The following is a 16,377-nucleotide window of genomic DNA, read 5'->3' as shown; positions in this document are numbered from 1 at the left end:
TCAAAAAACGGGTAGACATGGCACTTCAGGACATGGTTTAGTCTAGTCTACCCTGGATTGGCTTAGAGTAGACTTGGTAGTGTAGGTTAATGGTTGGACTGGATGATCTTAAAGGTCTTTTCCAACCTAAACGATTCTATAATTCAATGTCAGCTGTGCAAAGGGCTGTACCTCCTCCTATTAAGCGTTATTTTGATACTCCTGGCAAAAAATATTCCATATTGCTGCGTGAAGGGGTTTCAGATGCCAGATTTCCAGGGCATAGGGGTTTTTTTGGTTTGGTTTGGGTTTTTTTATTTCAATCTCAAGATGTTACCCAGGTGGACTTGGGGGCCTTCCATGGTGTCCACAGTTACAGTATCCCTGATCTGTTGGGCATTAGGGCACGGCCTCTATAGCTCCAACCACGTGCTTGAACATGTAAAGGTGTCCGAGCGCTGTGTCCAGGAAGACCAGCGCCTCTGGGGAGCATGGGAAGGATCTGCTGTGCGTGCAGGTCCGCAGCCGATCCCTTCGTGCGTGGGGAGTTTCAAGCGTCTGTCCTTTGTGTAAAGTCAGAGGAGCCCGAACCCCAAAACGCCAGCTACTGAGGTGGCCTACTCCCTTGCTTTCGTGTTGTGCCGGCAGCCTCGGTGTTGGAGCGGAGCCAGCCCCGCTGTGGGGGCTTTCTGCCCCCCCCCCCCCCCCCCCGGGAGGGTTCAGCAGCTGAGCGTAGAGCCCCTTGGGGCGGGGGGGTGGGTGGGATACAGTGCAGTCAGCATCTTTGGAGGCGGCACAGAGGAAACCCCTTTCCAGTCAAACAAGGAGCTTTGAAGGAAGGGAAAAAAAAAAAAAAAAAAGAAAAAAAGGTCTGAGGGAGAAACGTTCTACTTGCCACATTTGCAGTGAGCTGTTTTAATTTTTATTTATCTCCAAATAATGTCCAGTTGGGGGTGAGTCAGCCTGGGATGTGGCCCAGACCACCTCCTTTGCGAGCTTTCAGGGAGGGCAGAGAGCACAGCATGTGCTCTGCGCTTTCTCTTACCAGTGCCTGGCTACATGCTTTATTTTGTAATTTTTTTTAAAACCCTACAAAGCTGATCTTCCCCCCGCCTCTTTCCTCTCTCTCTAGTTTTGTATGGAGCTGAACCAGCCGACGCTGCCAAACATCCGCAAGTGGAAGGGCCCTAGAGGATGTTGGAAGGGTGTTGTTTCCGAAAAACCCTCGGGCCAGCTACACAAGGTACGTTGATCCCTAAGTTTGCACTTTGGCTTTGCTTTTTTTTCCCCCCTCTAAGCAAGGACATATTTTGAATCTGTTTAAGGCAAAACATTTTGCAAATCTTTTTTGGCAAGGTTTGCATCTCTTGTTTTTTAAGCTGACTCTTCCTATAGCTTTCAATTCAACTGTGTGATTGATTTTTTGGAAGAGTTGTTTTCCTCAGCCTGTGGCACACTTGTAAGGAGGAAGGTGTGTGTGTTTGGGGAATAAAAACAGTATAGAAATGTAGAAGAAAGGCTACACGTTAAAATAAGGAAAGAGTCCTTGGTTTTGCCCCTGGCAGGCTGCAGTACTTCTGAATTTTTTTGTGCTAGTCAGCTGAGCTTTTTCCCTAGCACGGCACCGGCTGGCATTCGGAAAAGCTCCCCATTTTCCTAGTTTGCAAGTGAAGGCCCCGCAGAGGGGCTGTGCAGCCTGCCATCCTCATCTGGAAGAGGAGCTTATCTCGCGCATTCCCCAAAGTGCTCTGCACAGGTGTTTAAAACGCTGTGGACTCCATTTGAAATCAGCGCCGTGCTGCACTGTGCTTTTCCCTGCAGCATCTTCTGCAGTGGAAATATATGTATGGATACATATATATGTACTGTAGTGAGGTGCTAACTTGTAAGGTGGTGACAGCTGCACCTGCTACCCTTGACAGTATTCAAGGTATAGCTACATTGGGCTGCACACCACTAATGGTGCCCAAAAGCAGCCTCTCCCAGGGGAAATTTCTTTTTCTCCCCTTTAAGGGTGCTGATGAGATTTCAGAGCAAGGTCATGCTCGGGCTTGAGCCTGTTGCTGCTGAACAAGATCATTCTCGTGATGCAGTTATTGCAGCATGGATGTTGTTGTGGGGTGGAAGCAGGAACCGAGACCTATCATGCAATGACTGGTGCCTAGCAGCACATCGGGCTGTCTTCATCTATCCTGAGCACTGCTGTTATTAAAGACGTGGTTGCAGTTGTATCCCGTAATTACGCTGCTTTGAATCCACGTTTCCTTAATCTGGCTTTTCCAAATCAAGTTGTATCAGTGTTTACACCTAAAGCTGTTGCTGGACTCTGGTGTTTTGGGAGGTGCAGCAAGTTTTGCTGCCCTTCTGAGTAAAACCCAAGAATGGCAAATAACAGGAGAGAAAGAAAAAAAAAACCAAAACCCAACCAAAACCCACCACCTGAGCAGCACAAGGATTGGACTCTACCTAACACTAGAAAGACATAGAGGGTCTGAATGTATCCAGGATTTAACATAATTCACACATAATTCCGATACAGAGTGCAAATCCCCTTCAGGACATTTTTATTCCTGGCTGGAGTTTTCCTTTGGGATCTCTTGTTAGGCCAGATCATTAAAACACTGAATTTTAAAAGTTCTGCAAAGTTGTTGAAGTTGTTCCCTCTGCTTTTTCTTTTTTCCCAAGAATTATTAATAATTGTCTCACAGTTGCTATGTTAAATCCAGAGTCTTTAGTCTATTTTTTCCCGAGCTGTATTTCCAAAGATAACAATGAAAGTGTTGACTATGGGCTGAATAATTAAAAATCATCATCTACCTGGTATCGTCATCTGTCTGGTGTTTTGGGAGGTGCGACTGGTAAGGATGTAAGGATGCATTCATCCCACAATTAAGGGAAAAGTTTGTGGCCAAGCTAAGAATAGAAATGGTATCTACTGACTCTTCCTTTTAGCTGCTTTAACAGAAATCTGGTTGTGTTGGAGAACCCTCCACTAAGGCAAAAAGCCTGCTCTACCCCTCGGGTTAGTTAATGGGACCATCAGGTTTGAACATTGTGTACACAAGTGCAATACAGTCAAGTAAGGCAGCATAAACCAGAGCATATAGCATCTTCAGCACAAACTGATCTCGGGACGGTCTACAGGGCTAAATAATGCAAAATGGTGGATGGTGCTTCAGGCTTGTGCTTCCACACATCCCAGGCATTTGGTCTTGAACCAAGCAGTGACTTTTGACCACCATGTTGATGTGAAATCTGGAGCCAGGGAACAGTGAACGGCTGTTGACAGCAGTTTTATTCTTCCCCATCTTTTCCTGTAGCAGTTTTCAGACCTTAGACTTCCAACTGATGGAATGATTTTGTCAGTATTTTAAAGGTGAGTTATCCAAAGGAGCTACCAAAGGATTTTAGCCAACCTTAATACTTTCTTTCAAGGCTCATGGGAATTCAGTAGAGCAGATAACACTTGTTTATTGCAGCTGAAATGGAAAAAACTCTTCCTTGCGATGGATTTAACTACGATTCGCTAAGGGAAGTGGGTTTGAATGATACCAGTGAAAATGGTGTCTGGGTGATGGGAGGAGAGGCTGACAGGCTTTGAATTTAGATACCGCTGCTGGTGCAACTGGGGCAGGCAGCTTTCTGAAAATGCCAATTCCACATCCTGAAGTAATCAAAAAACCCGAGCAGGATGATAGAAACAGAGCTGAAAGGAGCGGAGAGCTGAGCGTGAAACGTTCGAGCAGGAAAAGAGACAGAGAAGATTGACAGGGCTGAGAGGTCTAGACCAGATTTCACGCCAAGAGACTCGAGGAGCCTGGATATAAAAATACCGCTTGCGGGCGACAGAAATCTGTGAGATGGCGTACGGCATGGCGAGAAAGAACAGTTATGCGCAGCATCGTCTACCGCAACCCTAGCAGTCACCCAGGGAGACCAGAAGGCACTGAGCTCAGGGTTAGACAAACACTCCTTATTTTCCTACGGGTAATAAACTACCTCATTATTGACCGTGCTCAGAAGAATCCGATGCCGTGCCTGGACTAGGAGGAAACAGGGACTGTATCAGCCCAAACATGTGCACAAGAGGCAGCATCTTCATCTTTCACCCCTGCGGCGGTCCTGAACGCGCTCCACCTGTATAAGATAAAACAGCTTATTAAGTCATTGGCTGGACCGAGCAGTGCTAAAGTTACCTGGGTGTCTGATAGCCAGCGTACAGACGCGAGGGGCTGTGGGTAGCAGAGTGATATGTGTTTCAGCTTGGCGTGCTGTTTTCAGTGAAGTCAGTGGAGCTTCCCAGGAAGCGTTCTTCGCGCATCTGGTGCGGGTTTGGCTGGGGTGAGATAAAGAAGCGTTTCCACCTGTTCCCTTTATATCCTACTGATAGCCTAGGATGCTGTTTCTCCTTTACGCTTGTGCACAGCAAGTTGGGCTTCCTGCCCTCAGCAGGCGCCAAACCCAGATACAAAACCTGCATCATCTTTTACAGCCTCTGCATATTTTGGGAGTGACATACACCACCACCAACAGAAACAGTGGTACTGAAACTTGCGGGTGAAATTTTCACCTAGGGGGCTACATCTGGGCAGTATGTTTTGGGTTTACCTTCTTACTACTAGTTTTTCTCTTTTTTTTTTTTTTTTTAATTCCAGGGAGTTGAATATTCTGGCTTCCTCTGGGATACAACAGCTGGCATTGAACTGAAAGACGCCTCATCTCAGGAGAGCGCACAGACTAACGGCAATGGGAAGCACTCATATCCTCACCCGTATCTGGCACATTTCAAGGTAACTGCCGTTGTGCCAACCGATCCTAGCAGAGTTTAGCTTTTAATAAAAAAATTTGGGTAAGATGGAGAGAGACACAGTCTTCTAACAGATGAAAATTTGCGTGAGGTTCTAACCCATCTCATTACTTCAGCACTGTCTCATGGCTTCATTGCAGAAAGGTGCTTAATGGGCCTTAATATGTATGGCAGGTCACCAGAGTCTGTCCTTTCCCTTGCCTCTGTGGGAGCAAACCCTGCTGCAAGGGAGCATTTGGGCACGTGAGGGTCAGTGGATCTTCAGTAGCATCCACAGCCACTGAGAGTGTGACAGCAGTCACCTTGTTCTGCTTTTACCAAATTAGCACAGCAAGAACGAGGTACGTATCCAGCAGCAGCCAGCCGCAGGGCTGTGACTCTTGTCTGTGCCACAAATGGTGAGTGGAGAGGGGTAAATGTAGGCAGAATGGAGAGATTTATATATATGTATAGAAGGCACAGTGCTCCTGAGAGACTCAGGCTGATCTGTCTTATGTTGCTGGCATACTGCAGAGTTTCCATTTTAAAGCTTTTTCACTAGGCTGAACCCATCTAAAAGAACACCATGCATTTTGGAAACTGTTTTTGTACATATGCTTGAGTGAACATACAAGCAGAGAGAGCCCATCTCCGCACAGCCTGTGATGGAGGGGTCCAGTTTGGAGAACTTGACGTCTCTGGTAATGCTTTGAGAGAAGCATTAATAAAATAATTAATAATAAATAGTTAATGATAATGATTATTAATTAATTGACAATGTAAATAGGTCAATATTAGGAGTAAGTATTACTTGTGCCAGGTGAGTCCCGGAAGGTAAGCAGAAGATGACAGGGAGCCAACAGCTCCTTTCAAGGTACATTAAGTTTCTTGGTTAGTCTCTGTGACAGGCCAGGGCTAATCACAAGAGAGTAGCAATTAGCCCATGTAATGACCATGACATTATTTGTAGCTTATTAACAACTGGTTTTGCATAAACTGATTTTCATAAGCAGACGGCTTCTTTCTGCCACCGTGGTGGAAAAAAGCTGTTCACTTATGCAAACCAGTTTCCCCAGAAATGAGAGGGTATCGGGTTATTGCAAAAAAACCTGCAAAACGCCTTCCCCCTCTTCCTCCCAAAACTAAGACAAACCAAAACACACCACATGCATAGCAAAGTGAGTCCTAGTCACCCAGATTTACTACCGAAAGTACTGGGAACAAGCACATGGTTCTGCTTTGTGACCTTCCATGCCCTGTCTGCATGGCATTGATTTTTCCTCCTTCCTCCCCCAGGTTGGGATGAATGATCTAACACTGGTAAACCTTCATCTGGCCTTGTCACCCTCAGCAGGAGAGAATACCGGGAAAAACCACGACAGCCACAAACTGGCAGCTTTTGCACAGACTTTGCAGGAGACTCTGAAAGGTAGGGCAGGTTTTTTTACTGCCAGCTATCACATGTATGCTGGCCAGTTTATCTAATCAAAAGGAATTTAAAAGAAAATAAAATCCATCTCAGTATGAGTTTCACAAATATCCTCATCAGCCTCACCGTTGTCTTTACTGGTATTTGTATTCGAGTGATGCATAGTGTGGCAAATGTGCTTTTCTGTTGCTCATTGTCTTATAGTCTTTCCTAATTAACACAAACAGCACAGGGGATCCTACTGGCTTTGACATCGTTTTTTTCAAATGAAGTTCCTTCTGATTTTATAGTAGTGTAGGAGCAAGTTCAGCCAAATAAAAAAGAAAAGAGCCCAGGGTCAAGACCCTATTTTAAGTACTTTGTGGAAATGACACCTACCTGATATCAGAACAAAGCTTAATGGCTTTTTTTCCAAAAGAAATAGGTTCTATAGATTTACTTTTTGGATAATTGGAAGCACGTTGGAACACCCAGTGCAAATCAGGAGATGGCTGCTAATGCGAAAAGAGACCAAATCCTGCTTTGGTACGTGGGTGTAATATGCAGGATAATTTTGTTGATTTCAAGTAAGTTGCTCTGGCTTTACACCAGGGTGAGGGACACCAGAATTTGGATCTGAACTTGAGCAATGTAATAGGCAGCTGAACTTCGTAACATCATTTCTGAGAATTTGCTTCTTTGAAGCTTGCAAATTAAATTCAATTTCCTACGAAGCGGAACAGCACGTTTCAGATTCTAAATGTTGCTGATTTTGTTATAGGAATAGAAAAATCTAGCCCTTCATTTACTGCTTAACAAAGATGCAAAAGGGTTACAAGGTTATATGCATGACGATTTTTAGCTTGGCCCAGTTTACCAAGATTGGTCACTTGGAAGCATTAATAGCCCTCTTGTATAACACAAGAGGTATTTGCAGTTTTTATGCGTGTTCTATTGTTTTTCCTTTTGAGCTGCAAGAAGTCAGAGCTATTTTTAAGTGCTACTGATTTAAGTATTTGTCCATGTACCTTGAAATTGGAAAGGATGAAGGTAAACAAAAGAATCACTTATTTAATCCCCAAAGGCTGAACTGAGACACAGATAAACGTGTAGCTCTTCCGAAGTCAACCGAGTTGCATTTCCACTGCATCTAAATTTAGACTGTCGGCGTTAGGGCTTCTCTTTGTTTCATGTTTTTATTTTCATATGGTAGGCACATTACTGGAGCATGCTTGTTTTTGGCTTAGTCTTTCACAAAAGAAGAGATTCAGATTCCTCCAAAATTGTGGGACGCAGGTCTTGTTTTCTAAACAAATGGTAGTGCATACATGTTACTCTGAAGTACTGAATTACCCTGCCAAAATGAATGCCATGCTTAAAATTACCACCATCCTTCAATTTCTTCCAAATCAGTCCATAAAATATGGGTAATAAAAACTGATTTGTCTGTGCTACTGCAGTAAATTTGAGTTTCTGCTCCCATTTTGCTAACAGACGCCTACTCTGTTATCTTTCATTCTTACAGAGGCACGTGAGCGTCTGAGGAAATTTGGTTACTATCCGCAGCCTCCTGTAATACAGAGCACTAGTGTCCCCATAATTCTTCCATCAGACCAGTGGGTCCTCGTTCCTTTTTTCCCCTCTTTCTTTCCCTTCAGCAGTACCGGAAAGACCCGGTGGCTGTTGGCTGCTCATAGTTAACTCTTTGCAGCAGCCCTTCTGCCTTCTCTCAAGAACTCCACCAGTTCGTCTTCAGCGTGGTGACCATGGGCAGCACACAGAAGCTATTCTGGATGTGCTGGTAGAGCTTGGACCCAGGGACCAGGGTGTTGGCTTAGTCATGTTCTCCCATCCTGCTTGGCCGTATTCCACGGGTTACCCATGCCTGGGGCACTAGGTCTAGGAGACCTTTGAGAGGCAGTAGGGAGCCTCTTAGCAGCCGATGTACCATCACATCCTTCTCATCATCTGCTTCTCACTCTTTCCAGGAAGGATTTGGGGGTTTAAGGGTCTGTTTAATTCACGAGGGGACTCACTCGGGGCATGGGAAAGTCAGGGAGAGCATCTTACAGGTGTCTCTTTGGACTGCCACAAAGCAAAGGAGGATTTCCCGGTTCCTGCAGGAAAGCAGAGTTCAACACTGCAGACTTTCTGCAGGTACTGAAAGTCCCTCAGCTGATTGCGTTGGCACACCGGTGCTCAGCCGCTGCGGCACAGGGCTGAGTTAAGGTAGCGCTTTGCTCTGCTGGCCGAGAGCCACCTGCAGACACTGCTAGAAGTCACTGGTGCTTCAGTGAATTTGCAGATGCATTTGCAAACAGACCAGACCTTTTCCTCACCTGAAGAGTTCTTTGTTGACACGGGCAGCGTTGCTTTGAGCCCAGTGGGTCTGAATGTGTGCGGGAGCACCCCTGAGAGGTAATGGGACACGCACCTGTGTGCTGCAGGTGTCTGCCACCACATCCCACCAGACGGAGGCTCTGGATCCCTGTGGGACAGTGTAGTCTGTGGGATGGACCTTTGCAGCAAAAGATGGGTTGGTAAGGGAGTGCTTGCTGCTCTGTCCTGCGGGACGAGGGAGGACCAACTTGCATCAGCTGAGGAGCCTCTGGCTCAGGCAGCCTCTGCTGCCCAGTCCTGAGGAGGAGAAGGAATGAGCCCCACCAGTCTCAAACTCTTGTTTCCTCCGAAAGAGGAAAATCACAGCACCAGTAGCATTGTTTTGATTTTCTTTTTTCCCCATCTGATTGTAACTGTGGACATCGTGACTGCCATTTTCAGTCAGTTATCATCCCTCGTTATGGGCAAGGGCATGAATTTTTCTAGATGTTTTGCTAAGTTTGGCCGAGACCTGTTGGGGCTGATCTGTGAGACCCCCGAGAGCTGCAGCTGCTGCGTGGCAGGTCTGCTCCCTGCCTTGACTGAGGGACCCAGGGGTGACGGATTAGGTGCAGTCACACACCCAGGAGGATCCAAGCAGGTTTGCTTCTTTCCCTGCTTGATGTCTGTTGGGAGCTGCGGCAGGCAGGCGAGACACGAAGCCGCCGTGCGTGGCATTGCTGTCGCAGGAGCTGGCAGAGGCAGGAGCAGAGCTGAGAGCGAGCCAGGACAAGGGGAAATTAAGTTGGTAGTTATCTAGAAAACTGGTGTTGCCTGCTTTTCCTGCTTAGCACAGGGCTGCCCAGCCTCTTCCCTGGTGATTTGCAATCACGGGGAGCCCCAGAAGCTTCTGCAAGAGGGGACCAGAAGTAATCCTTTCCCTCCCTGATGGCAAATTGGGTTTTAGCTTCTTTAACGCACTCCAGCCTGTTCCATCTGTCAGTGTTACACTGTATTTTGATTTTATGCTTAGTTATTTTGCATGCAAAAATTTAAGTGAGTGAAGACTACAGTGACGCCCTCCCTGTGCACACAGCAGGCTAACTTCTTATCTCCTTCCGAGCACACGTCTAGGTGCTGGGTCTTTTAGCCTCTGCTCTTTCTAAACTATCCAGAACGGAGCAGTCAGTTAAAATTTTCACTTGTAATCATGTTTTTTTCATAGGTTTTTTGTGCAAGGGGAATAGGCTTAAGGATTTGCTAAAAGAAGGGCGAGTACTTTAAGAATAGAATGGAATAGAATATAATTTGTGCGGGAGCAAGATACTGCTGTTAAGATCTCTGCCTCCCTGTCATTTTTAAACACATGCACACACATGCACACCCCTGCCCAAGGATGTGCTCCAGAGGTTTCTGTAATGGCCTTTCCCCACTTACACAGCCAAGCTGAAAGCATGGAAGGAGCCGAGTGCTGCCTTGGCCATTAAGCAAGCATTAGGCCTGAAGGACCGAGATGGCACGGTCACATTTCAAGCTTCCTGGTCCTGCCAAGTGAGAGATCTTGGGTTTTTGCAATGAGATGAGTGCAAAAGCGCCAGCTCCCAGCAACCACTATCATCCCATTAGACAAGCACTGATTTTCTTTTGGGTCCTGATGGAGCTTAAAATAGCTCACGTTCAGGTTTGGGTTTTTTGTTTCCTTTTAAGGTGGGAAGGCCACTGTCACAATACTTTATAGAATAATATTTAAACCTCCTGTCATTTCCAATATGATTTGTGACTTGCAAAGGGTAGAGAAACCACAAATAGTTTCACTATTGTTTCATCGCCTCTCTGCATCTTAGCAAGCAGCATGTTTTGAATCATTTGGTTTTGTAAGTCATACGCTATCAGTCTCGCTTCTCTCCAGCCCTTTCCCAATACCACTGTCAAGCAGTGCAAGACAGGAGTGGAATAGATTTTGTTGCTTAACTTGCGCTCCCTCTCCTGGCTAGCTACTTCTACAACAGCAGCACAAAACCAGGAGGTTTATCTGTGAGCACTAGGTACGGTAAAGCAATCCATCTGTCCAGCCCTTCTCCCTCCCCACTTCAACCCCAGGAAGGAAAGGGCTTACGGAATTGCATAGTTCTCATCTCTGAAGTCAGCTTTGGGATAATTTTTGGTGCATTTGTGCCTCCTTTTAGCATCTTCTTCCTTTTCCAGGACCAAGCTGTAACGCAGCAACATCTCTCATCGGCTATCAGCATTCTTGAGTTTGTCTTAGCAGATGTTTCTGGCAGTGATTTGAGATGGGCACTGGGATGTGCGCGTTGTCCTCTTACCCCCGCCCCATGCACAGCTGGGAAGTCTCCATCTGCAGCTGTGGAGCAAGGAGAGCACACATTGTGCATATGAAATTAGGATCCAGAGTTTCCTTTCTCACTTCATTAGGTTTGGAAATAAAATGTAACTGAGGTCATTTTCTGTTCACATGAAGACAGGAAGGATTTTTTTGAAGAACATTTCAAGTCATTCCCTTTGTTTCTTTGAAAATTCAGCCCTAGACAAAATCTAAAACATCCCAAGTTCAGCAGTATCCCTTCAGTCAGCCAGGCAAAGGAAAGCTTCTGTAGTCATAGAATCATAGAATGCTTTGGGTTGGAAGGGACCTTTAGAGATCACCTAGCCCAACCCCCCTGCAGTGAGCAGGGACAGCTTTAACCACATCAGGTTGCTCAGAGCCCCGTCCAACCTGACCTTGAATGTTGCCAGGGATGGGGCCTCCACCACCTCTCTGGGCAACCTGTTCCAGTGCTTGACCACCCTCATTGTAAAAAACTTCTTTCTAATGTCTAGTCTAAATCTATTCTTCCTTAGTTTAAATCCGTTATTCCTTGTCCTGTCACAACAGGCCTTATTAAAAAGATTCTCCCCATCTTTCCTGTAGGCCCCCTTTAAGTACTGGAAGGTCGCAATAAGGTCTCCTCGCAGCCTTCTCTTCTCCAGGCTGAACAACCCCAACTCTCTCAGCCTGGCCTCATAGGAGAGGTGCCCCAGCCCTCAGATCATTTTTGCGGCCCTCTTCTGGACCCACTCCAGCAGGTCCATGTCCTTCTTGTGCTGAGGGCCCCAGAGCTGGACGCAGTAGTCCAGATGAGGTCTTACCAGAGCAGAGCAGAGGGGCAGAATCACCTCCCTCAACCTGCTGGCCACGCTTCTTTTGATGCAGCCCAGGATACGGTTGGCTTTCTGGGCTGCAAGCGCACATTGCCCGCTCATGTCCAGCTTTTCATCCACCAGTACCCCCAAGTCCTTCTCCGCAGGGCTGCTCTCAATCTCTTCATCCCCCAGCCTGTACTGATACCGGGGGTTGCCTCGTCCCAGGTGCAGGACCTTGCATTTGGCTTTGTTGAACCTCATGAGGTTCACACAGGCCCACCTCTCCAGCTTGTCCAGGTCCCTCTGGATGACATCTCATCCTCCTGGTGTGTCAACGGCACCGCTCAGTCAGGGAGTGTCTGTGTGGTTTGTGAACTCCTCTTCTGCTGTCAGGCTTGCAGACTGCTCCTCGGGCTTGTTCCTTGGGATTTCTTAAATGCAGAAGGTTAGAACGAGCACTGAACTTTTGGGACTCTGGTACATACAAGCATAAGGCTGTGTCTTCCTGGGATCCTCACAAAAGTGTCTTTTTGTGTCTTAGACTTTTACAGCAAATCTATAAAAAGACAATGTCAGGACAAGTTAAAGCCAATATGTATTTCTTGCAGTAAAAGAAAAAAATAAGCTTACAAAGTCACAGATTTCTAAAAACCTCTAAGCCCAGAACTGCTTGTCTTAGGCTTTGTCACTATCAGTGAATAGCAAGCAAAGGATGCCAATATAAATGAGATGATAGCTAAAAACAAGCATGAAATGTGTACTGGCTGGTTTTTACTGTCATGAAGAGAATGGCCATGAGTAAATAGCCAGTGAAAAAGGCTTTAAACAGCATTTCTTTCAGGATTTCAGAGTAAAGTCAGCTTTGCTACTCCATATTTGTATTTTTCCTCCTCCTATTTATCCTCTCTCTCTCGTACTTAAGCGATGGATGTCCATTCCTCCCATTCATTTCTATTTTTCCTGTTTTCTAGGAGAAAAAGATGTGATCATCCTTGGAGATTTTAACCAGGCCCCAGACAGCAGCGACCACGACATCCTGAGGAAGGAGAAGTTCCATCACCTGGTCCCTTCCAGCACCTTCACCAACATCAGTACAAAGAACCCACAAGGGTCCAAGTCACTGGATAACATCTGGATCAGTCGGAGCTTGAAAAAGGTTTTCACAGGTAGAGTTGCTGTTTAGTGAGGTCATGTAACCTTTAGTTAGGTTAGCGGCATGTGTAAGATTTGGGCAATATTACTTATCTTTTTCTCTGTGATTCTTTTTCATGCAGGCCACTGGGCTGTTGTGCGAGAAGGTCTTACAAACCCATGGATCCCCGATAACTGGTCCTGGGGTGGGGTGGCTTCGGACCACTGCCCCGTGCTCGCTGAATTTTACCTGGAAAAGGACTGGAACAGGAAGGAGGTGACACGGAATGGGAACGGGGTGACGGTTGAACGCAATGACTCCCACGCTAAGCACGAACGATGACGTGAACTTGAGGGTGCCTCGTCTGCTCCACCTCTCCCTCCTTCCTGCTCTCCTCCCTGCGTCTAGAAAGCATCAGCACTTGATTTTGGTGGCCCTGGCTTTGTGCCCCTCCTGGACAGTTGTGGGGTGTCTCACGGCAGCGGAACAATCTGCAGCTTTTTCTGGGGGCACAGTGAACTTTGCCACGCCTGGAGATTTGGATGAGAAATGTACAGAAAATAAAGTGTACTTTTAATACTGTACAGGATCTTTGCTAAAATGCAGCTGAGCAGGGCTTTGCTGTGAGGGTGAGGGGGGAGTGATGGTTATTTTCCTTTGTCTCCTTCTAAACTGAGGTAATAAGAGAGGCCCCAAAAAGAGAGACACTGTGAAAATTCTTGGCAAGTCGCAAATGCCGTTCAGCACTTGCAAAAGCTGCCGGAGCTGGTCCCTACATGACCTGAAATGAGGCCTGAGTGGTCCCTCCGGCTCAGCCTGGAGAGGCCCCATTCCTCCACAGCCCTATGTGGATGCGGGCACCTCTCATCCTTCCCTTCCTCTCTTCTTATGATCCTGGCAGGGTGCATTTTGCCCCAGAAGGGCTTCCTGGAGCTTAGCTTTGGCTTTTTGTTTGGCGTGCGGCATTCAGTGTTGTTTTTTTCCTGCGCGCTAGCCTTCAGGAGCTGGGAAACCACCGACTTGTCCCTCTGCAGAACCTGGTCCACTTCTCCAGTGCCCTTTGCTTTGCTCCCTCTTGTTGTTCTCGCAGGAACAGCCCTTGTCCTCTGGCCCTGCAACTGGCATCAAAGAGGAGATGTAGCCCTGAGTCTTTGTCTAGGAGTCGGTGTTCCGAGCAGGGCTCTGCCTTGGGGAGAAATAGGTCATACAGTGGCGTGAGGTCTATAGACAAGCCCACATTCACACAATCACTGCAAAGGCTGATGCGCGTGTTGCACCGACCTCTGCCCACTGATTTTTTAGGGGGTTTCAGTTTCTCCCTCTGGAAGACCAGGCAGTTACGCATCGCTTTCCTGAGCTTCGTTGTTGTATAAGTGTTGTGGTTTAGCCCCAGCCAGCAACTAAGCACCATGCAGCCGCTCACTCACTCCCCCTGCCCCGTTGGGATGGGGGAGAGAATCGGAATAGTAAGAGCGAGAAACACTCCTGGGTTGAGATAAGAACAGTTTTAATAATTGAAATAAAATAAAATAGTAGTAGTAATAATATAATAATAATAGTAATAATAATATACAAAGCAAGTGATGCACAGCGCAATTGCTCACCACCCGCCAAGTGATACCCAGCCAGTTCCTGAGCAGCGATCGCTGTTCCCCGGCCAATCCCCCCCAGTTTATATACTGAGCATGACATCATATGGTATGGAATAGCCCTTTGGCCAGTTTGGATCAGCTATTTTGGCTGTGCCCCCTCCCAGTTTCTTGTGCACCTGGCAGAGCATGGGAAGCTGAAAAGTCCTTGAGTAGCATAAGCAATACTTAGCAACAACTAAAACATCAGTGTGTTATCAACATTATTCTCATACTTAATCCAAAACACAGCACTATGCCTGCTACTAGGAAGAAAATTAACTCTATCCCAGCCGAAACCAGGACAATAAGCCTGGTCCAGGCACCGCAACAGGGAGTCTGAATACAGTGTACGGTCATCGTGCACATGGCAGTGATGGGGTCTGCTTCCAAGGGAGGTCTGTTTCTGTGCATGTCCTGGGTGGGGAGGACTTCAGTCAAGAAGCTGCCACGACAGCGCTGGGGATGGAGCATTAAATTTGCCACCTATGTAAAATTTTTCAAGTAGCAATTAATAAACAGTGACCTAGAAGGGGAACGTATAAGGACTAGAAAAAGCAATTCAGCATCTGCAAAAGAAATAGGTTGAGTGCAAAAGGCTCTGAGCTGCCCAGTAGACCAGCGCCGTCTGCCCTGGCTCCAGGTGACCGCACAGCATATTTTGCTGCTGAGTGGCAAAGAAAGCTCTCTGGCACAACTCATTGGGCTTTAAAGGAGGAACTACTCCTGACAGCAGTGCCACACCACAGGAGATGTAACTGAGGGGTTTACAGTAAAACAATAGAATATTCCCATAGCATTTTCATTGGTTTAACTTTCTGAAATACTGTCTCATTTCAGGTAGCAACAACTGAGTAAATTCACATGCAAACACACATGGTTGAATAGTTCAAAGAGTTTTTCTGACTGTATGCAAAACTAAAACTGGAGCAAGGTAGAATAGCCTGGAAACTGAAGGAGGCTTCATTGATGTTTCAAGTGATTAAGTCAATGATTAAGAGTTCAGAGCATCAGACCAAAAATGCATCTTTACTTGCTCAGCTTTCCCTGTTGAAAATGGGAGGTGTAAGCCTTTGTCCCAGGTCATTGAAGAAGCCAGTGGGAGAGCTTGGCTCCAGCTTTCATTCTGGATCCTTGCTGCTGCTTTGTCCTTTTTCAGCAGGCACGGTTTTGCTGTGTGTCGTCCCCCCCCCCCCTTATTTTTTGCAGCACCAAATCCCCCAAGCAACTCTCACTGGACCACTGCAAACTACAGGTGAGGCCGCAATAAAGTTGCCTTAGTCAAATGAGCATCACATGAGGTGAGAGGCGGTAAAATCCCCAAGAACTCACTCGCTCTTTTGTACCAACTAGTGTTTGTATTGTTTCCCTGCTATAGACGTGTTTGGAGGCTGAAATGACTTCACAGCTCTAGAAATAAAACTTGAAAGGGCCAGACCCCATTTAATCTGCTGCGGGTGTAAATAAACGCAGAGGCACCAAAGCCTAGAGAAGCACCTGCAGTCTCCTGTGTAGGTGGTGGTCTGCAAGCAGCAGTGCTTGCAGTTGTAGGAGGGGCCCTTGCTTTGGCTGATGACTTGCCAATTAGCACAGGCTGCCGGCGGGGGAAATGAGCTGAGCCACCCTTGTAACCCATGTGTAAGCTGTAGGGAAGGTTAATGAGGCTGGTCTGTAGCCCAGAGGTTGCTCAGCCCAGCCCACTGGGAGCTCTGGAAAGGCAATTATTTGGTGAATAATTGGAGTAAGATGGGTCCTACAGGGTCAGAGGGAGGAGGATAGAAGAGTTTGATACCCATGGGTGGAGCTGTGCTTTGCATGGAGCATCAGTATGAGGTATGTGCCTGATTACTTCATGTTGGGAATCAGCAGTGCTTGATTGTCTTGATGGTTTCACTGGTTTTAAAAAGTTTGCTTTGCTTTTTGTGTGCCACATCCTTGGAGGATGATGAGGTGGTTGTGAGCCTGTTTTGTATTTTGGAGTTCC

At 46.7% G+C, this 16,377-nt stretch overlaps 1 protein-coding gene across 1 annotated transcript in view; it reads left to right on the top strand.

The window, feature by feature from the left end:
- EEPD1 (endonuclease/exonuclease/phosphatase family domain containing 1) overlaps positions 1 to 13,107 on the top strand; it is a 66,321-nt gene extending 53,214 nt beyond the window's left edge. Inside the window, exons 3-7 of the mRNA XM_075706052.1 lie at positions 1,112 to 1,222; positions 4,635 to 4,769; positions 6,062 to 6,194; positions 12,605 to 12,799; positions 12,908 to 13,107. Coding sequence (XP_075562167.1) covers positions 1,112 to 1,222; positions 4,635 to 4,769; positions 6,062 to 6,194; positions 12,605 to 12,799; positions 12,908 to 13,107 — 774 coding nt within the window. The remainder of the gene's footprint in view (positions 1 to 1,111; positions 1,223 to 4,634; positions 4,770 to 6,061; positions 6,195 to 12,604; positions 12,800 to 12,907) is intronic.
- Positions 13,108 to 16,377: the final 3,270 nt, after the last annotated feature.

Source organism: Pelecanus crispus, chromosome 2 (assembly GCF_030463565.1).
Source record: "Pelecanus crispus isolate bPelCri1 chromosome 2, bPelCri1.pri, whole genome shotgun sequence".
NCBI classification, from domain to species: Eukaryota; Metazoa; Chordata; class Aves; order Pelecaniformes; family Pelecanidae; genus Pelecanus; species Pelecanus crispus.
Note: the sequence above shows the minus strand (reverse complement) of the source record. Positions and strands in the feature narration are given on the sequence as shown.